The sequence below is a fragment of the Syngnathus leptorhynchus genome, chromosome 4 (genome assembly GCF_054491065.1).
Source record: "Syngnathus leptorhynchus isolate UIUO chromosome 4, UIUO_Slep, whole genome shotgun sequence".
Taxonomy (NCBI): domain Eukaryota; kingdom Metazoa; phylum Chordata; class Actinopteri; order Syngnathiformes; family Syngnathidae; genus Syngnathus; species Syngnathus leptorhynchus.
This window is the reverse complement of record NC_141198.1, coordinates 1,050,058-1,072,577: the sequence shown is the minus strand read 5'-3', so window position 1 is coordinate 1,072,577 and position 22,520 is coordinate 1,050,058. Positions and strand designations below refer to the sequence as shown.

The window sequence follows — 22,520 nt, the reverse complement described above, 5'->3', positions numbered from 1 at the left end:
CCACATGTGGGGTCCGACGAGACCGAGGTAGTGAATCTTTTACAGGTACCACAGTTGCGAGGAGTGAGGCATGCCAGTGGTTGGCCACCTCTGGGGTTAATAAACACCTACTTTACAGATATTTAAAGTGTACTATATTTGTAACACTGTACTTAACTGAAATGTGTGTTACTACTTTATATCCTGAAAACTGTTGTTTACTTGCCCATCAGCTCAATGAAAATTTAAACAAGTGCTTTGCTCTGTGGATATGCTAACAAAGACAGGTTTTAACAGTTATTCTGCTCATTTATACTTCTGCTAACTTTTTGTTGTTGCTTTTTAAAATATGATTTTGATTAAAAATAACACAAAAGAGAAATTCAACTGGTACAAATGCACAGAGAGATATTTTAGCAAATAAGTAAAATCTGAGGAGGCTTCAGCAGGCGTCAACATTCAAAATTGATATCCTGGACCTGAACAGGTAAAGAATGCATGATTAATACAATATACGATGGATGTGATTTGACATGAATGTGAAACAATGAAATATTTGATAAGATTGACAGGCAGGACACAATGTTTGCAAAATATTATGGATGAGTAGGATTATAAGATCCGTGAAAGTCCAGCTCACCAGATGATGATGTGCCAGCTCCTGTGAGGTGCAGGTTGGCTTTTATGCACTGTGCGTCACCAGTATCTAATGAACTCTTTCGTATCTGCCTTGGTTGCCTTTTCTAAATATATTATCATAGTGGTAAATAATGCTAGTTGCACTTTCAAATTTCTAGTCTAACTTGAAAAAAAAAAACTTTATATTAACTGGCAATAAGAACAATATTGAGTTGAGAAACACGCATTTTACTAGAAGGCAGGGTTCATGGCGTGGGTCGGCATTTCACTTGAAATGAGGCTTGGCTCCATCAGAGGCAATCCCAATGTGGAGATGTTGAAGTGAGATTCTTCAAGCAGTGGCTCCTCCACAGTCCATATCTCCACAGTTTGGGTCCAAATTAAACTTTTCCCTCCAAGATGACAATGCTCACCCCCACAATAGCAAAAAAATATTCATTTGGGGACAGGCAGGAGTTTTGGCAATTTTGTTAGGACTGGAACCCAGATACTCAATTCTCCTACTCATACCGCATAATCATAATAATTTGCTTTACACTGCTTGAAATCCATATTGCATATTTTGCCATTATTGTGCCTCTCTAATAGGTTGAGTCAGTAACATTCATTCATTCATTCATTCATCATCTGTACCACTTGTTCTCATGAGTCACATTTTTTTTCAATAATTCAATTTATTAATACCCAGTAAACACAGTATCAACTAGCATCCCTAATTTAAAGAGCTTTTAAAAACAAGTTTTGATTAATGCGAAAGTCAAACTATAAACATGAATTTATATAACTGTAAAACCTTTAATAGGGAAGCAATTAACCGTCTTAGTTTTGCTATGAAAAGTGATGTGCCGCACTATGATGAGCAACCCCTATTTACTCTCATCATTACAAAACCTCAAGGGGTACACGGCTAAATAAGCTTATCATGGGGAGAGAAAAAAAAAAACAATGACATGGAACTAACAAACTAATGAACTATTTCATCCAAGTCAGTTTCAAAAGAATCACAGGCTTTTTACAAAATGAATTAACCAAGTTTCCAAAGGTTCCAAGGATTGTTTATATACTCTTAATGGCATCATCAATTTCTGAAATTTGGTCCTTCAGTTGGTTCCACTGCTCTGGATTCAGGGCGATGCCTGTGAAATTTGAAACAACACAACAAAAGGTAAAGAGGTATGTGATTTCAGCAAGATTTAATAAGAAAATAAACATGTTTCCACATATCTCACTCTCTCACACACTCTCATACATATAAAGGATTACCATCAGAAGTGTTGATTGTGGCACACATTATTTGATGTAATATAATTACTTAATGCAGGATTTTTCCCCCCTGCTGAATAAAAACTTTGATTTAAGGTTAGATTTTTTTTAACATTCATTCATGCTCTTCTGGAGTCGCGTTGCCAGGGAAGCAACTTAAGCAAGGAAGCCCAGACTTCCCTTTCCCAAGCCATTTTATCTAGCTCATCCTAGAGCTTGTGAGGGTGAGGTGAAACTAGATTGACCGGTAAATCGAGAGCTTTGCCTTTCAGCTCAGGTCTCTCTTCACTGCAACGGATTGGTACAAAGACCGCATCACAGCAGACGCTGCACTGATGCGCCTGAAGATCTCACATTGAATCCTGCCCTCACTTGTGAACAAGACTTGAACTCCTACAAAATCTCATTCCCAAACCAGAGAGGGCATTCCACCCTTTTCCAACTCAGGACTATGGTCTTAGATTTGGAGGTGATGGTTTTAATCTGAACCGCTTCACACTCGGCTGCGAACCGCTCCAGTGAGAGTTGAAGATCATGGCTTGAAGAAGCCAAAAGTAAGTAATCTGCAAAAAGTGGACATTTAATACTAAGGCCACCAAACCGGACCCCCTCAAAACCTTGGCTACACCTAGAAATTCTGTCCATAAAGGTCATGAACCTAATCAGAGAGAGGGCAACCTTGGCAGGGTACAATCCTCACCGGAAATGAATCTGATGTATTACCAGAAATGCTGGCCAAACTGAATTATACTGTATGAGGACCCAACTATCCTTATCAAGGGGTTTTGTACCCCATAAACATACAAAGTGCCCCCTCTAGAACTCTGCGAGGGACACAGTCAAACGTCTTCTTTAAGTCCACAAAACACATGTACACTGACTGGTTGGGCAAACTCTCATGCACCCTTGAGGACCCTGCCGTGGGTATAGAGCAGTTGAACTGTTGCACGGCCAGGACAAAGACCATATTGCTACTTCTGAATCTGAGATTCAACCTCCCGACAGACCCTCCTCTCCAGCACCTCTGTAGTTGGAACACACCCTTTCTTAAAAGGAGTGACAACTACCACGGCCTGAAAATTCGAAGGCACTGTCCCTGATGTGTAAGTGATATTGTAGAGTTGTGTCAACCAGGAAATCCCCACATCTACAGCCTTTAGAAACTCTAGATGAATCTCATCCACCTCTCGGGGCTTTGCCACAGAGGAGGTTTGTAAACCACCTGGGCGACTTCTATGCAAGAGAACGTACCTAGATGAGGTCAGGTTCACAAACACAATGCTCACGGTGCACTTTTCCCCCCCTCCTGAGATGCCAGATTGTAAACCAGAACTTCCTCGAAGAAAGTCGTTGTCCATGGGTTTGCAGAGTCCTGCCACACTCGTGTTTTTAAGCTGCGTTCTACTTGCCCAAAAAGTATCTGTCAGCTGTCTCTAGAGTTCCACAGGCCAAAAAGACCCAATAGGACTCTTCAGTTTGACTGCATCACTTTCGCCGATGTCCACCACCAGGCTCGGTAATTCCCGCCACGTGACGGCCAAATGTCCCGTTGGCCGCCTCAACAACGCCCAAAATTTTTTGGCCCCTCTTATTTCGAACATGTCAACTATTTTCTCGCAATTAAGGCAGAACCTTGCACTTTTTTTGTCGGTCAGTTTCTTTTGTAGGTCCCAAGGTCGAGATCCAAACAGTGGGGCGATCGTTCTTTCGCCATTGCTGCTCCTGAACTGCGAAATGAACTTGAGATCTCAGGCTTTTTTAAAACGAAGCTCAAGACCCACTTGTTGAGATTGACACTCGAACTTTGAGTGGCGCCACTATATACTCACTCCATCATTTTCTTTTTAATTATCTCAATTTTATACAAATTTTATTGAATTCATTTTATTGCACTTGTGGAAGGCTTTTAATACACTGTACCACTCTTTTTAGCACTTTTGAATCGTTTAGTTTTTTTCCCATTCTTTATCCTGTTGTAGAGCACTTTGGGAACTAGTTGGTGATTGTAAAGGGCCATATAAATAACATTTGATTGATTAATTGATTGATTGATTGAATTTCCACTGGCTGTGGAATGGCTGCGTGCGTTTTTTTCCCACGGATGACCCGCGACTGCATTTCATACCGGCTGCAAATGGCTACGTTACGTCTCTGGAACGTCTCCACCCACGAGGTCGCATTGGTTTATACTTAAGCTAGGTAGTTAGCTGATATGGAAAGTCTGTAGGTTGTAATTTCTTCCGCTTCATGAAAATACACATACGGCGCCTGATAAAAATAACTGTGGTGACGTTCAACTGGCGCACTGCAGCCAGTGTGCAGTGACTCGTTCAAAGCACACTGAAGCAAACATTGAAGAGTGTGACTGGATTGTTGTACTTGGTTTGTGGTTTTATCTCAGCCAGAAGACAAAAGGAATATTGCATCAACCAGAAGACTTTCAGGTCTACCAAAGATAGGTTGTGGAAGCGAGCGCAAACATGGTTAAGAAGTACCACAGACCCTTTTTGTTTTTGAAAGACATAAGACATCCACCACAAGTGTTTAAGCTTTAAGCTGCGATGAGTGGCTGTGGATGTCTTTGGTCAGAAATACTGATGGCGCATATTTTCATGAATGATTCATGATTGGTTGATGATGATTGGTCACTAATCGATCAAAGCATCTATTGAGAGTGTCATACTTTGGGGCGAACTGCATTGCTAATGCTAAAAGGTTATTCAATATTGGTGAAACATAAAAAAACCCCAAGGGTATGGACTTGTATAAAAAATGTTGGGGACCACTGCTTTAAATGGTGGCCTGTATGTGCGGACGCCCATTCAACATTAGTTTGAAGTCACATGACTTTACACAATGACCATTCACTGTACAGACAAGACAATTTTATCATTGGTTTACCTTTCTTCCCAGGCTTCATATCACCATCTGGATTCGTCCAGTACTCTCTGATGTCAATCAGAACTTTCCCTTTAAAGTCCCGGACAGAGACATATCGCATTCTTCCAATCTGTTAAAAAAAGAAAAAAAACTGATCAGGTATGTCTAGTAACAATATAACAACGTACAATATTATCAAGATGAAAACGCAAAGGAATATTTAAAGATATGTTAGTTCATGCAATTCCTGGGATGAAAAGTAGACAACAAACCTAAACTAAAACAACTGGAGTGGAATGAGTTGAGTTTTTGGATGAAAACATGTTTGTTTGAATATAAAACTGGCAGCTACTGAGGCTGAAATCCATTCATCTGTCCATACATCCATCCGTCTATACATACGTACATCCATTTTATAATATATTTTATAATCAACTAAAAAAAGACACTGTGGGTGCCTCTCACTCACACACAACCATCAACCATGTTATGCCCGACATTTCTCAAAAGAGCAGATGAATCCAAAACAGCATGTCCTGCATGTGGGAAGCTGAAAAGTTCAAGTGTGTGGCTACTTTCCCGGTCAGGTGGTTACCCATTATATATATATAAAAAAAAAAATCTTGGAGAATGGCCACCAATTTACGATACAATAATATCTGCAGACTCAGGGAGCACTTAAATCAGACAGGCGCAAGAGCAAAAAAAGGAACAGTAAGGGATTTAAGAGTCCAGTAATTATAAGATTAGTGTGTTCCAACCTGTGGAACAAAAGCACATATTTTGTGTAAGAAAAAATGTCATGTTATCTTATCTCAGTTTATTGGTATTGTGAAGTTTAGCTTTGTACAATTGAACACAAAGCTGATGTGTCCAGATGGAACCACATCTTTTCTCTCTTATGAATGGCAACAGATAAATACAAAGGTTGGTTGCAAACCTATAATAATGAAAATAACAATATAAGAATAATTATAGTACTAATAATATTTTGAAGCGTCAATGTGTATCGAACTGAACCAAAAACCATGGCCACAAAACCGAGAATCAGACCATGGATTTCGTAAACTGTTCCACTCCTAGATACAAGTATCGTATTTTCCAGACTATATATTGGACTATATCCAACTATTTCCAGTTGCAGTTTTTTTCATAGTTTGGCCGAGGGTGCAACGTATAATCAGGAGCGACTTATATGTGAAATTATTAATACATTATTACTTGATCGTTAACACATTACTTACTATTATATAGTTGATCACTTCACATGTTATTTTAACTTCAAACAGCATAAAGGCGCACGAGGCCTGTGGAATAATTGGAGCCACCACTGACAATGAATCTGACCTCAGTGCCGCGTGTACTTCTGGAGTTACCAGCGGCGCTGTTTATAAGTGTTATTTAGGTTATAGTCATTTGACATATAGTTTATATATAGTTATATACCGTATTTTGCGGACCAAGAGGCGCACCGGATTATAAAGCACACCTTCAATGAACGTCGCATTTTAAAACTTTGTCCATATAAAAGGCGCACCGGATTATAAGGCGCCCAAAATAGAAGCTATACTGCAACAAACTGCGGTTGACTAGGGTTGCAATATGCATCCACTAGCCAATAACCAATAAGCCCTCTGTAAACAATCACGTTTCTCAAACTATCCTATGAAATGATCAGAACTGACTAAAGTTCGATCTAACAACTTGGTACTGCTTACCTGTGTTTCCCTTCCGTATCGATCCGTAAATGTACTTGAAACATTAAAAGAGCAGCCTATTTTGACATGAAATAGCCTCGTGCATATAGCAGCTATCACTATAGCATTAGCCACCCGCAAACTTCCATGAGCCTCAGCTCGCAGACTCCCATGAGCCTCAGCAAAGTGTAAACAATCGCGTTTCTCAAACGAGGGCTAAAAAAATGATCGGAACTGACTAAAGTTCGATCTAACACCTTGGTACTGCTTACCTATGTTTCCCTTCCATATCAATCCGTAAATTTACTCAAAACATTAACAGAGTAGCCTATTTTGACATGAAATAGCCTCGCGGGTACAACAGCTATTCAGTGACGCCCCCTTACCACGGTTGCCGTCATGCTGGTAAGCGATGCGACCTTGTAATCTACTAGTTGTACTAAAACGTACTGAAAATTTAGTATGGATCAACAAATTCATCAATTGATCCATATATAAGGCGCACCGGACTATAAGGCACACTGTCGGCTTTTGAGAAAATTTTAGGTTTTCAGGTGCGCCTTATAGTCCGGAAAATACGGTAGGCCTGTGGAATAACAGGAACCGCAACTGACGAGTCTGACGTCAGCGCAGCATGTACTTCCGGAGTTTTTAGGTGACACAGAGGACGAAGATTTCAGTGGATTTAATGATTGGGAATGACACGAATGGTTAAATAAAAATGTTATTTATGTTATAGTTATTTAATATCTAGTTTATATATAGTTATATAGGCCTGTGGAATAATTAGAACCGCAGCTGACGATGAGTCTGACCTCAGCTCCACATGTACTTCCGGAGTAAGCAGTGGAGTCGCTTACAGAGGACGAAGATTTCGATAGATTTAATGATTTTTAGTGACACAGATGGCTTGGTAAACATGTTATTTGTGTTATAGTTATTTGAAAAACTGTTAATATATTACGCCAGGCACATTCTCAGTTCTTCGTTTGTTTATGTAACGTTAGCATGCTGTATCGTTTAGCCTGTGGTTGCTTATTCATGTCTGTTCTTGGTGTTGGATTTCGTCAAATAGAGTCCCCCCAAAAACGCGACTTGTACTCCGGTGCGACTTGTATTTGCTTTTTTTCTTCTTTAATGCATTTTATGGCTGGTGCGAATTGTACTCCGAAGTGACTCATAGTCCAGAAAATACAGTATTTCATATTGGTCATTATCAATCTATATTGAATTCTATTTATTTTCAATTTAATGATTAAAAAATAAGGACCTTTAGAAGGCCTGAGTTTAGATAATGTATTACATTTTATTTTAATATGTAATACAATGCAGCTATGAAAAAATCAAACTCGCCAATATAATGCCTTTTTAAAAATACTGTGCTTAGTAGAGTTGAGTGATATATGCGAAAAACGTTTCTCAATCAGTCAATATTGATAATTATTGATTTCTTTACAGCGGCCCGGAAGAGGTGCAGGGTTCAATTCTGTCTCCAGATTTCCTGTGTGGAAAGTGTGGAGATCTCACTTCCGGGTTGCTACTGTGCTACTGTGGTGGCCATTTGTCTATCGTCGATCATCGGACACGTAAGTATGGCTGCGGAACAAGAGGTTTGTACTGCTTCGTGCACCAACTGCACCCTTCTGTTAGAGAGGTTGTCCCTGCTAGAGGTGCGATAACAGTAGATGTGGCGGACACAGTCGCGGACTGTAGTCAGCCCACTAGCCCCATTAGCATTCGCCCCAAGCGGCTTGCTAATCGCAATGAGCCAGGTAAGACACATAGCCGTCCAAAGTCATCTCGGTCTACTGGCCCTCGCACCTTGGTCATAGGTGACTCCATCACCCGAAATATCACGCTTAAAAATCCAGCCACGGTAATGTGTATTCCTGGGGGCAGAGCACCCGACATAGAAGCTAATCCTAGGGAGCTGACTCGCAATAGGACTAGTCAACAGCGTAGTTCCAACAACACTAGCTACTCTGATATAGTGATACACGTCGGCGCCAATGATGTTAGGATGAGGCAATCTGAGATCACAAAGAGAAACATAGCGAGGACTTGTGATCTCGCCAGAAAGATGAGTCGGCATCGAGTATTTGTCTCTGGCCCCCCTGCCTGGGAGAGGTTTAGTAGATTAGTCTCCCTTAATTGATGGATGGCTGGGTTCTGTAAAAAGCAGGGACTGTATTTCATAGATAAGTGCTCCTCCTTCTGGGGCCGCCCCGACCTGCTGAGGAAGGACAGCCTTCATCCTAACCGTGAAGGCGCCTTCACTCTTTCTAGGAATATAGATTACTGTTTGAGCCACTCATGACAGGTCACCTTAGAGCAGGCCGGAGCACAGGTGACTAGACCACCTGTCAGGATGGGTTTGGAGTCAGTTAAGTTAAAGTTAACTAGCGCTAGGCTAGACTTCCAGCATGCACATAGCTCCTTGTGTAGACTAGAGCGTCACAGTTTGAATAGTGCTACAGTACACATGAACACACTTTCTACTGAGGTGGCAGACAAATGGTGCCAGCTCTACCCCGACCGGTATAGCTGATGATATGGTGCCTGTTTCAGATAATATTACGTGTGTACCAAATATTTACTATCAAATTCCTACGGTCGTATCGTCCCACCGCGCTAATAAACAATTGAGAGGTGATGTCAGGCCTAGAGAACACAATCTTATTTTCATTTTGTTTAAAAATCCTTTGATAAATACAAACCTTGATCAACCGATTACACTTAAACTTGGTTTTATGAATATTAGATCGCTTCATACGAAAGCAGTTCTCGTTAATGACCTCATCACGGAACATAATCTAAATGTATTTGGTCTTTGCGAGACCTGGTTAAAACCTAATGAACTGCTACCGCTTAAGCAGTTCTCGTTAATGACCTCATCACGGAACATAATCTAAATATATTTGGTCTTTGCGAGACCTGGTTAACACCTAATGAACTGCTACCGCTTAATGAGGCCTTGCCTCCAAATTTTGTGAGCTCGCATGTGGCGCGTCCTCGAAAAAAGGGTGGGGGTGTTGCCCTCATCTCAAATTCCGATCTAGGTTTACGCCTCGTTCGATTAACATATTTAAAACATTTGAAGTTCTCACTGTCCGATCCACTGCTTTACCGTCATTTTATCTTGCTGTTATTTACCGTCCACCTGGGGCTTACTCTGGCTTCCTGGATGAATTTTCAGAATTCGTGGCTGATCTAGTGACAAAAGCGGATAATATAATAATCATGGGCGATTTTAACGTCCACATGAATTTACCGTCAGAGCCACTTTTGGCGTTTCTGACTCTAATTGATACGTTTGGTTTTACGCAAGCCGTACAGGTAGCAACGCATAACAATGGTAATACCTTAGATTTGGTATTATCCTGAGGACTGGCAACCTCTAATATAACAGTACTGCCATACCCTACTGTTTTGTCTGATCACTACTTAATAAAATTTGAAATTTTAGTTCTTAGTCAAAGATAAGAGAGCAATCAGAATTATAGCAGCCGTAATATTAACTCCATGACTGCGACTGCGCTATCTGGGCTACTGCCACCAGCAACTGCCGTATTTCCCTCATATACCGGCTCTATTGATAATCTTACAAATGAATTCAATGCTACATTGTTAAATGCCGTTGACTCTGTGGCGCCGCTCCGTCTGAAAACTCGCCGTAGATTGCCTACTCAGTGGTTCACAGATGAAACACGTTCGCTTAAGCAATTAAGTAGAAAGCATGAGCGCAAATGGCGTTTAACCAAACTTGAGGTTTTCCATCAGGCATGGCGCGACAGCCTCCTGAAATATAAAGATGCGCTTATCTTAGCAAAAACTCGTTATTTTTCGCAGGTCATTAATCTCAATAAGAACAATCCTAAATACCTATTTGATACAGTGGCAAAGCTAACACTACGCCAGCCAACCCCCAATAGCTCCTTTCACTCGGCTGACGAGTTCATGAAATTCTTTGCTCGAAAGATTGAATCCATTAGGGATGAGATCAAGATGACCATTCCGATCGCTCAGTCGGGACCGCCGATTACCGGCGCTGACGATCATGCAATAACCCTTTCAAATTTTAAAAGCGTGTCCCTCGAAAGGCTTACACAATTAGTTAGTGCGGCTAAACAAACAACATGTTTACTCGACCCGCTTCCAGCTAAACTATTTAAAGAATTATTTCAAATCCTTGGACCGTCTGTTTTAAATATAATTAATCTGTCTGTCTCCTCTGGGATAGTGCCAACAGCCTTTAAAACCGCTATCATTAAACCGCTACTTAAGCGACCAAATCTTGACCCGGACTGTCTCAGTAACTATAGGCCAGTTTCAAATCTCCCATTCATAGCAAAACTGCTTGAAAAGGTAGTAGCGCAACGGCTTATTGATTACATGGTCGCTAATAATCGATATGAATCTTTTCAGTCTGGTTTTAGAGCTAATCATTCCACTGAGACAGCACTTGCTAAAGTGACAATGATCTCCTCATAGCTATGGATTCAAACACTTCATCGGTATTGTTACTACTGGATCTTAGTGCTGCCTTCGACACTGTTGACTTCGATATTTTATTAGAGCGTCTTAAAGATTGTGTTGGTATTTCGGGGTCAGCACTAGGCTGGTTTCATTCGTATCTATCAGACATGACGCACCGAGTGGTCCATGGCAATGCGTCCTCTGAGCTCTATAAAGTTACGTGTGGTGTCCCACGGGGATCGGTACTAGGACCAATTCTATTTAATATTTATATGACCCCGCTTGGGGACATAATACGTAAATATAATATTAGTTTTCAAGGTTACGCGGATGACACCCAATTATATATGCCGTTATCAATGACAGATCCGCGGGACTGTTGTAATCTTGAGGCATGCCTTGCGGAGATCAAGCAATGGATGTCTCTCAACTTCCTTCTTCTGAACCCAGATAAAACTGAGATGTTGATAATTGGTCCAGCTCGTTATCAACATTTATTTAAGGAAACCACTATAACTATAGATAACCGTACTATCACTCAGTGTGATACTGTAACTAATCTCGGGGTAATATTTGACCAAACGCTCTCCTTTCAAAAGCACATTAAGAATATAACCAGAATAGCATTTTTTCACCTTCGTAATATTGCTAAGATTCGCCCAATCCTCTTGACCGGTGATGCGGAAATTATTATACATGCATTTATCACGTCGCGCCTGGACTACTGTAATGCATTATTCTCTGGTCTTCCCAAGTCCAGCATCAAAAGTCTACAGTTAGTACAAAATGCTGCTGCAAGGCTGCTCTCACGGACAAGAAAATTTGATCACATTACCCCAATATTAGCCAATTTACACTGGCTCCCGGTCCATTTAAGATGTGACTTCAAGGTTCTTCTATTAACCTATAAATCGTCGCATGGCTTAGCGCCTTCATATCTCGTCGACTTAGTTGTTCCTTATGTTCCGTCTCGTAACCTTCGTTCGCAAAATGCTAGTCTTTTAGTGACACCGAGGGCCAAGAAAATGTCTGCAGGGGCTAATTTTCTATTCGGGCTCCAGAGCTCTGGAATGCTCTACCAATGGATATTAGAACTGCTACCTCAGTAGAAACTTTTAAGACACGTTTAAAGACGTATTTCTATGATATGGCCTTTAATTGACCTGTAGTAGCCGATTCGGCTGGAGTTTGTTTTTGCTCCCTCTCCCCGACCCCACTCCCCCCACCCCTCCCCGGCTGGGGAGGTGGTTAGGTGACACCCAAGCTGACGGCGGCTATCTAGATTCTCGTGGACCAATTCAGCATGAGGGAACTGCAGCGGATTACCCTCCTAGAGGACACTGCCAGGACAATCGAAGGCACCTCCGACAGCTCTTCGCTTTGGCCTGGACATCCACTTTTTGATTTCCATATTATGTATTTTATGTGCCCTCTTTGCATCCATTGCAGCCTGGTGATCCTGAAAGGGAGATCCTTCCATCTGTGGTCCCTTCTCAAGGTTTCTCATTTTTCCCCTGGTAGGGGTTTTTGAGTTTTTCCTTGCCCCTTTGGGCGCCCAAGATCAGGGGATGCTTTGAGAATAATTGTCAATTGATTGTCTATGTGAAACCCTTTGTGATTGCTTGTGATTTAGGGCTACACATAAACTTGACTTGAGTTTGCATGTTCTCCCCATGCCTGCGTGGGTTTTACCCAGGTGCTCCAGTTTCCTCCCACATTCCCCAAAACATGCATGTTGCAGGCTGATTGACCACTCCAAATTGTCCATAGTTGTGATTGTGGGTGTAAATACTTGTTTATCTATGTGGGCCCTTCAAATGGCTGGCAAGCAGTTCAGGGTGTACAGTGCCTACTGCCCAAGGATTGCTGAAAGTAGCAACGAAATGATTCAAACCCTGTTAGACAGAAAGTCACGTAGAACGTGTGTTAAATCGAGGTTCTGTTGGATTAGAGGCAGAACAAGTGACATTAAAGAAAAAATTTAAAGTGTAAACTAACGACTTGACCTGGATAACTATTGTTAGCACACTTCATAGAGTATGTGATATTACAGGAAAGATTTTAAGTGTAAACTAACGACTTGACCTGGAAAACTATTGTTAGCACACTTCATAGAGTATGTGATATTACAGGAAAGATTTTAAGTGTAAACTAACGACTTGACCTGGAAAACTAACTACACTGCATGGAGTATGTGATAATTAATGTAATTCAACCACAGTTTGTTTATTATGCACAGCAATGACGCAATATCATCTTTAGATGGCTAGTCGTCTATGGCCTTACGTGACATGATCTTCACTGGACGTTTCCATGAACTGAAGAGAAAGAAAGCCATCACCTCATTTCCCCAACATAATTCCACCACTTGCTGCATTACTCCCGTTTCGATATTAGATGAAAAAACAAATGAGCCCTTGTTGGATCATATTTACTTCAGTATCCACTAGAGGTGGGGGAAATGTCCGATTCTTAGATTAATCGCGATTCGGTCGTGGAAGAATCGAGAACAATTCGCAAACATCCAAATTCCGATTATTTAAATATGCCAAGAACAGCAGAACTAAAATACAGTAAGCACATTCTCCGAGACGCTATGCGGAACGAACCGAGAGCACAGTGGCACACTCAGCACACTTCCGCAATACACTCCTCCAGAAAAAAAAAAAAACAAACATGGCTGAGCCTGAGATATTTAACCCACTTCGCCAAGAGATCCGACCTGCTCCTAAAAGTTTTAAAGCAGACGTGTGGAATCATTTTGGATTCTACAATGTTGACGGAGGAAATGAATTGGACAAAAGCTACGTTGTATGCAATATTTGTGGTGCTAAAATAAAATACTTTGGCAACACAACAAATATGAGAAGTCACACAGCACGATTGCACCCTACAGAGGAGATGGGAAAGCCGGTTGCTGCTGTCGCTACTAGGAGCCAGAGAACAATTGAGGACGCTCTGAGTAAGCTGCCTAACACATCGCAAAAGGCCAAGCAAATTACAAAAGGCATCGCGAAATTCATTGCAATGGGTTTGCAATCGTACTTGGTTATAGAGAATTGGGGATTTCGGAGAATGAGGGAGGCAACGGAGCCGAGGTACATCATCCCACCCCGACACTATTTCACCGACACGGCCGTCCCGGCACTCTACAAGCAGACTAAAGCAGAAATAACATAATCGCTGTTGAATGCAGACCGAGTCGCCGTTACATGTGATGCGTGGACGTCTGTAGCCAGCGAGTCATTTGTTACTCTAACTGCGCATTTCATAACCGATGAGTGGGAGCTGAAAGCACACGTGCTTCAAACAAGAGCAATGCATGAAAGCCACACGGGTGCTAATATGGCTGAGCTGCTAAGCAGTGCTTTAAATGAATGGAACATTGCAAATAAAGAAGTTGTTCTAGTTACAGACAATGCAGCTAATATGGTTGTCAGTAACTTCAGTCATCTGAAATGCTACGCCCACATGCTGAACCCTGCGGCTCAACATGCCCTGAAGGTGCCAAGTGTGGCCAGTGCTGGGAAGAGTGAGACGCATCGGCACTTTTTTCCACCGCAGAATATTCGGTGCACATCAGCTTGAAGAGAACCAGAAGCTGCTTAACATCCCCAAGCAAAAACTGGGGACTGTTGTACTAGATGGAATAGTGCCTTTGAAATGGTGAGCAGGTTTTTGGAACAGCGGCCTGCTATCACCGCCACACTCCTCTCCTCTCAGGTGAGAAGATCAGAGAAAGATCTATGTACACTCAGTGAGGCTGATGTCACAAATGCTGAGGATATCAGAGCAGCCCTCAAGCCCCTGAGGGATGCAACAACCGTAATGTCCACAGAGAGAAGCCCCACCATTTCTCTAATTGCTCCTCTGCAAGTTAAACTCCTCAATGAGACAAAGGACGGTCCTGGGATGTCTCCATTGATCAGGGAAATGAAGAGAGCCATACACGAGGACCTCAGCAAGAGATACAGCAGCGAGCAGGAGAAGCAAACTCTTCAGATAGCTGCTGCCCTTGACCCTCAGTTTAAAAGCCTGCCCTTTCTGTCGCAGGAGGACAGACTATGACAAAGTGGCTGTTGAGGCTGCTGCACAACTCCAGGTAATTCTGCAACTTTTATTATATTGTATTATATAATATTCCCTGTAAAGTGTTACTCTGTGCAAATTCTGTATAATATACCATTTATTTATTTTGTACATAATTAAATATCAAATTCAATCATTTGTATCAAATGTCAATTTAACAATGAAGTTGTGATAAACATTTGAGGGGAAGAGGACCCACCAAACATAGACATGGAAGAGGAACACAGAGCTTTGTCATCTTCCTTTTTGGAGGATCTGTTGAGGAAGGCATCTGCCGAAAGGCAGCCACAGCCTCGATCTGCCTACGCCAGGGCTCAAGAAGAAGTTAACAAGTACTGTACTAGTACTCCAGCTCTCCGTCTCTCTGAGGACCCTCTTGACAGGTGGGCAAGAAATGCAGTACATTTTCCTCTTATTTCTAGGCTTGCCAAGAGGTACCTGTGTATTCCAGGCACCAGTGTTGCTGCAGAACGAGTTTTTTCGACTGCAGGAGGCATCATCACTGGACAACGTAGCACACTCATCTGAGCATGTGGATCAACTCCTGTTCTTATACAAGAACATAAAATTTTCTCACTAGCACACTTGCCCTATCATACATATTGTTGAGGTTCGGCTGCAAATGGACTTGAGTTTTTATATTTGTACCTCAGGGAAACTAGTTCATGTTTACACAACTTAAAAAGCAGAAAAGCACTTTTATGAGCCGTTTGTACTGAAGTAATAGTACATTTAAGCCTGAGAGCACTTTTGAGTGGTTAAAAACAATATTTTTCTACAAAATGCTACCATTTATTTGATTGAAAATTGAATGTACTGTTAAACTGCTGATACAAAATGAGAGTTGAGTTTTTTGTTTACTGTTTTGAGCTGTTGGTACTGAAGTAGTTGCTCATTTAAGGCTGAGAGCACTTTTGAATTGCTAAAAACAATATTTTTTCTACAAAATGCTACCATCTATTTTATTGAAAATTGAATTCACTGTTAAGCTGCTGATACAAAATGAGTTGAGTTTTTTGTTTACTGTTTTGAGCAGTTGGTACCGAAGTAGTCGCTCATTTAAGCCTGAGAGCACTTTTGTATTATTTGTAACACATGAAACACAAAAAGCACCTTGAGCTGTACACTAGAGTTTAAATGTTCATGCATTTCCATTCCAATGGATATTTCCATAAAGGTTAATAAAATATAATGGAAATGAATTCAACTCTGTTTCTTATTACAAATGGTGTTTTTTGAACTGCAAGTGATCAATGCTCATTCAGTGAGACAAAAAAAATGTGGAAAAAGTGCATCATATACATAGATTAAAAAGGCATCAATAATCATTTTATAATCGCATCGTAGCCTCTGAATCGTAATCGAATCATGAGGTGCCTCAAAATTCCCACCCCTAGTATCCACTGCCACATGTCACTGTTTTTTATAGTGCATGTCACTCGACATTGTGGTTGATGCGCATGCGAGTCACATCACGGACGAATTCAGTTACCAGATGTCATATTTGTTTTTGGAACGTGAACAAGAACATGAAAAGAACGGATTTAACACACGTAAAATCCAAATTTAACATTGCGCCTTGCAGTGTGAGCTGCCGGGATGAAAACTACATGTGCTGTAATTTTCAGCGTCTCACCAGGATTTCCGGACTGCTTTGATTTCTACTGAGAGCTTTGAATTCCTCTGTAAATACTGCGATTGTAAAATTGCAGATTCCTAGGGCGATTAATTAGCGCTCGTGTTCACTGCTACGCCTCATAAATAAATGAAACAAATACAACTTGCACCTGCCTATGGACTGAAAGGACACAGGCAACCCATACTGAAACAATAAAACCAAACTGTTTAAACGGGTTTCAAAAGCCTTTCCATCCCTAGTGCTTATGCTTGTGTTTGAGTGCACTGACAGAAGGACCCAAGCAGCATAACTGAATGTTGATGATGTATGGAAAGAAATAAAAGACAAACTTTCCTTTTTGGTCTCCTAAAAAAATTTTGTTTCCTTTGTGGATGCAACGTTTATGGCTGCTTAACACACTCACTTGGAACATGTTGTCACCAGTGTTACTGTTGCCTTTGGAAGACCCGCCAGGTTTGACACTCTCTCCTGAATTTGGCCTCTTAGCCATTTTTCCTGGTGCACTTGACTTCTTTTTCTTTGCCTAAAAGATGGTCACATTTTACAGTTTCAATATATAGGGACACAATGGGAAATTACTTGTAGAGTATACAGGGGTTTACATTTAGAAGAGCAAAAAATGACCACTCAAACATTCCAAATGGTTAAAAAAACAAAACAAAAAAAAACGAAATAAACCCAAACCTTTGTTTCAACGTCACCATCAGAGTCACTCCCAGATGTGGTGGAGAGCATTTCCTTTGATTTAGGCATTCTGCAGAGGAAATGATAAATATTTAAGACAGATGTTTGAACCTACAGCTAGCATTCACCTTTCGTGGATATACACGCAGTACACATGTAAACAGGACTAAAACTACATGTAATATGCATAAAGATACAATCCCGTTAACCATGACTTTAATTATACAAGGTATATCACATTGAAATGACCAATGTAAGAGAATATGCAGAGGTGTTGCTCAGGCAAAGAGTGAGTGATTAAACTCTGCATATACATAGGTGTAAAATAAAATCATGTCATTATAAGGGTTGGGGATTGAGAACCGGGACCATCATTCTGGTTCTCCCGCAATCTTTCAGATTCGTTTGGCGCTGAACTTCGATTCCTAGTTAGCCGCATGGAACAACCATAAACCAAGAACACTCAATAACAAACCCCTTCTCCCGCGCCGCTACATGGGTGTGGGTGAACGCCAGCTCGACCTACAACTATGAAAACTGGGAGGCACGTGGCGTACCCTAAGACGTACAAAAGGCTTTTTAGCTTAGCATTCTCGGTTCAACATTTCATCTAAATCTGTGAAATTTGGGAGACATATGGAACAGCCCAAGACTTCCAAAAATGTACTGTGTAGCCATATGCTACCAATAAATCTGCCATTTTAACTTTGGAATTAGGCTGCATTTTGGGCCTTTTACAGGGGTTATTTTTTTTATTTTTTATTATCTATTTAATAAATAAAAAAAACTACTATTACTAAGGTTTTAACAGATTGTTTTCAAACTTTATCTAAACATGATGAGGACTAAAATTATTGAAAGCTTTTTATTTTGTCGCACAAGGTTGTCGTGGCAATGCGCTGTTTACAAACAAAAAAGCTGTTTTTGAGGGTCTGAACGTGGGCCAAATTTAAGAGTTATTGTGTTAAGTGCAAGTACCATAAGCATACAAGAACTCCATGGTGACCAGGGTTGCGAGGGCCCTTTATGGCTGCTCGCAGCTCTAGTTATTATTATTCTCCATAGAGACTCGCATTTTTGAGGAACTGAACATGAATGAAAACGCAACAAATTTTGCACAAACATTGGGCTTGATAAAAAAAATAATAATTATATTTTAAAGTCACCATCCACGAGTAAAAAAAAAAAAGGATTTGTAGTGTCCACGAGAGTGGTTCATCGGAGCCCTGTAGTGCGTTTGCCCTATGACTGCAAAAACTGGGAGGCACGTGAGGCAAACTCAGATATGCAAAGATGTCTTTGGCAGTTATCCCCTAACATATAGAGGAAGTGAGTTATAAAGTATTTGAAAGTAGATTTGTGGTCCATTTTTGCACATTTACAAAAATGATATTTTAACGAACGCCTCCAAGAGATTTTATCGTTTGAATTTTGGTTTTAAAGTTTGAATGTTACATGTTAAGGACGAAAAGTTATTGAAAGCTTTTTACTTTGGTGCAGTCAATTCCCATGGAGATATGCTAAGTACGAAGTAAATACTGCTATTTTTGAGGGTGCAGGTCAATTTAGATTGAATATCAAATACAATATATACTAGACCTATTTGTGACTCAAAATTAATTTTAATACAGTAATCCCTCACTATATCATGGCTCACAGCTACCAGCTACAGCTTCACGGATTTTTTCTCACAGTGCATTGTGTTATGGCTTCAGAAGAAAAAGATACTACAGAGCGGAGTCGCAGTGAAATATGCCTGAGTCACAATTTGTCCTACTATAAACGTGGGACACGATTCATTTCGGAATGAAACCCCAACGAAAAACAAAGGATTACTGTACTTTTTTACTTTTAAACTTGAGTACATTACAAGCCTGTGTTTTTTTTTAAAACTCTTATTTAAGTACAAAGTCGAATTGGTCCTGTTAAAACTGTTGTGAATGCAGTCTGTGTGCTTCACTTCTTAAAATGGTGCATTTCCCCGTGCCAGGACATAAATGAAATTTTGAGGCTGTTTTATGCAATTGTGATAGTTCTTTTTACCATATTAATTTTTGCACATGCATGTTCATTCTCAAAAGTGATGGACAATAACAGTGTCATTGTCTGGACATGATAAGCATTGTTTTTACAACTGTAATTCCATGCATTGTATCAGATTGAGGCCAAAAACAACAACATACAGCATGTACACAATATTCTGTGTATTTAAAGCATACAAGAGGAACGCCTCTTTGGCAGTGCCAAAAACGTTTCCGTGATGCTAGGAGACAAGTCGAAGGTCATGGCAATTGAAAAAACAAACAAACAAACAAACAAACAAAAGACTGCGAATATCTGATTTTATCTTGATTTGTCACCATTTGAAAGGGTTTATAGAGCTCAGCAAGAAATGTTGGATTGGTACAGAGACAGGCAACGTTTTACGTTACGGATGTGAAATCAATCAGTTATCATTGCATTCGTGTGTGTGCAAATTGTTGCAATTTTTGGGAATCTATTTACTAATTCGTAAAAAGAGCACAGACGAGTGGAGATCAACTGGTTAATTCACCAATATGACGCTACAGATATAAAACCTAAAATAATACTTGAACATGTAGGTCAATATTTAACCCTACATGCACCGCAGTAAACCATGTGCAGGCCTATCCACGATTGTCGGCATTCAACTACCTCGCATTACTGTATAAATATGAAATACACGAACAGTAAATCACATGTACTTTCGGAGACAAAACGCCAAATCTTATAAACGAATAAAAACATAACGAACGATTTCAAATGGGAAATACTCACATGATTTTGTAGATTATTAGTTAGGGTTTGCAATGCTTCGTCACGTACAAAGTTGCTTCTTCTTCAAAATCTTCCTCGCCTTCCAAATCTTCGTCTTCAAACGGTTGTTCTTCCTCGTGCCCTTGGTAAATCGACATTGCTTCATTACCGCCACGGATGGAGATGGAGTATAGTACAGGACGTCGTATCGCACGGTAAAAAGGTAAATCACGCATGCTGATCATTAAATATTTTACTGGATACCAACAAATAGCCCTTGTCCAAAAACGTGCACAGAAACCTTGTGGTCGCCTACGTACATTCACAGTGTGGTGCGTGAGAAAGAGAAAAAGAAAAGAGAGAGAGAGAGAGAGAGAGAGAGAGAGAGAGAGAGAGAGAGAGAGAGAGAGAGAGAGAGAGAGAGAGAGAGAGAAAGAGAAAGCGAGAGAGTGAGAGAGTGAGAGAGAGAGAGTGAGAGAGAGAGAGAGCGAGAGAGAGAGAGAGAGAGATAACGCAGAGGACTAAACATGCTACAGTGGTCAAAATGAAAAGTGCCGTTTGCCCTCTTGCAAAAAATGCATCCATCCATCCATCCATCCATCCATCCATCCATCCATCCATCCATCCATCCATCCATCCATCTTCTTCTGCTTATCTGGGTCGTGGGGGCAGCAGCTTTAAGAGGGACTCCCTTTCCCCAGCCACTTCATCCAGCTCATCCCGGGGGATCCCAAGGCGTTCCCAGGCCAGCCGAGAGACATAGTCTCTCAAGCGCGTCCTGGGTCGTCCCCGGGGTCTCCTACCGGTGGGACATGCCCGGAACAACTCCCCAGGGAGGCGTCCAGGAGGCATCCTGATGAGATGCCCGAGCCACCTCTCAATGTGGAGGAGCAGCGGCTCTACTCCGAGTCTCTCCCGGATGACCGAGCTTCTCACCCTATCTCTAAGGGAGAGCCCGGACACCCAGCGGAGGAAACTCATTTCGGTCACTTGTATCCTGAATCTCGTTCTTTCGGTCACGACCCATAGCTCGTGACCATAGGTGAGGGTAGAAGCGTAGATCGACCGGTAAATCGAGAGCTTTGCCATTTGGCTCAGCTCTCTCTTCACCACGACGGACCGGTACAGCGTCCGCATTACTGCCGACGCTGCACCGATCCGCCTGTCGATCTCGCGCTCCATCCTGCCCTCACCCGTGAACAAGACACCAAGATACTTGAACTCCTCCACTTGGGGCAGGATCTCATCCCCAATCCGGAGAGGGCATTCCACCCTTTTCCGACCGACGACCATGGACTCGGATTTAGAGGTGCTGACCCTCATCCCGACCGCTTCACACTCGGCTGCGAACCGCTCCAGTGAGAGCTGGAGATCATGGACTGAAAAAGCCAACAGCACCACGTCATCTGCAAAAAGTAGTGACGTGATGCTGAGGTCCCCAAATCGGACCCCCTCAACGCCTCGGCTGCGCCTAGAAATTCTGTCCATAAAAATTATGAACAGAATCGGTGACAAAGGGCAGCCTTGGCGGAGTCCAACCCTCACTGGGAACGAATCCGACTTACTGCCGGAAATGCGGACCAAACTCTGGCATTGGTGATACAGGGACCGAACCGCCCTTATCAGTTGGCTCGGCACCCCGTACTCCCGAAGCACCCTCCAGAGAACCTCCCGAGGGACACGGTCGAACGCCTTCTCCAAGTCCACAAAACACATGTGGACTGGTTGGGCGAACTCCCATGCACCCTCGAGGATCCTGCCGAGGGTGTAGAGCTGGTCCACTGTTCCAAGGCCAGGACGAAAGCAACACTGCTCCTCCTGAATCCGAGGTTCAACCTCCCGACGGATCCTCCTCTCCAGCACCCCTGAATAGACCTTACCAGGGAGGCTGAGGAGTGTGATTCCCCTGTAATTGGAACACACCCTCCGGTCCCCCTTCTTAAAGAGGGGAACCACCACCCCAGTCTGCCAATCCAGAGGCACCGTCCCCGATGTCCACGTTATGCTGTAGAGGCGTGTCAGCCATGACAGCCCCACAACATCCAGAGCCTTTAAGAACTCCGGGCGGATCTCATCCACCCCCGGGGCCTTGCCACCAAGGAGTTTTTTAACTACCTCAGTGACTTCGACCTCCGAGATTGGAGAGTCCGCCTCAGAGTCCTCAGGCCCTGCTTCCACAATGGAAGGCGTGTCGGTGGAATTGAGGAGGTCTTCGAAGTATTCCCCCCACCGACTCACGACATCCCGAGTCGAGGTCAGCAGCACACCATCTCCATTGCAAACAGTGTTGACCGTGCACTGCTTCCCCCTCCTGAGACGCCGGATGGTGGACCAGAATTTCCTCGAAGCCGTCCGGAAGTCATTCTCCATGGCCTCGCCAAACTCCTCCCACGCCC

General features: G+C 42.1%; 1 protein-coding gene and 1 pseudogene across 2 annotated transcripts; one reads left to right on the top strand and one right to left on the bottom strand.

Annotated features, from left to right (window-relative positions):
- Positions 1–1,272: 1,272 nt before the first annotated feature.
- Positions 1,273–20,346, bottom strand: sub1b (SUB1 regulator of transcription b). Its single transcript, XM_085909690.1, has 5 exons — positions 20,146–20,346; positions 17,347–17,416; positions 17,066–17,185; positions 4,783–4,891; positions 1,273–1,754 (listed from the first exon to the last, which is right to left on the bottom strand). The coding sequence occupies exons 2-5, from the start codon at positions 17,413–17,415 to the stop codon at positions 1,675–1,677; spliced, it is 378 nt and encodes a 125-aa protein (XP_085765816.1). The 5' UTR covers position 17,416; positions 20,146–20,346; the 3' UTR covers positions 1,273–1,674.
- On the top strand, positions 11,462–15,544 carry LOC147057609 (E3 SUMO-protein ligase ZBED1-like; annotated as a pseudogene). Its single transcript, XR_015065832.1, has 3 exons — positions 11,462–15,036; positions 15,208–15,406; positions 15,475–15,544. The product of XR_015065832.1 is annotated as an E3 SUMO-protein ligase ZBED1-like (transcript).
- Positions 20,347–22,520: the final 2,174 nt, after the last annotated feature.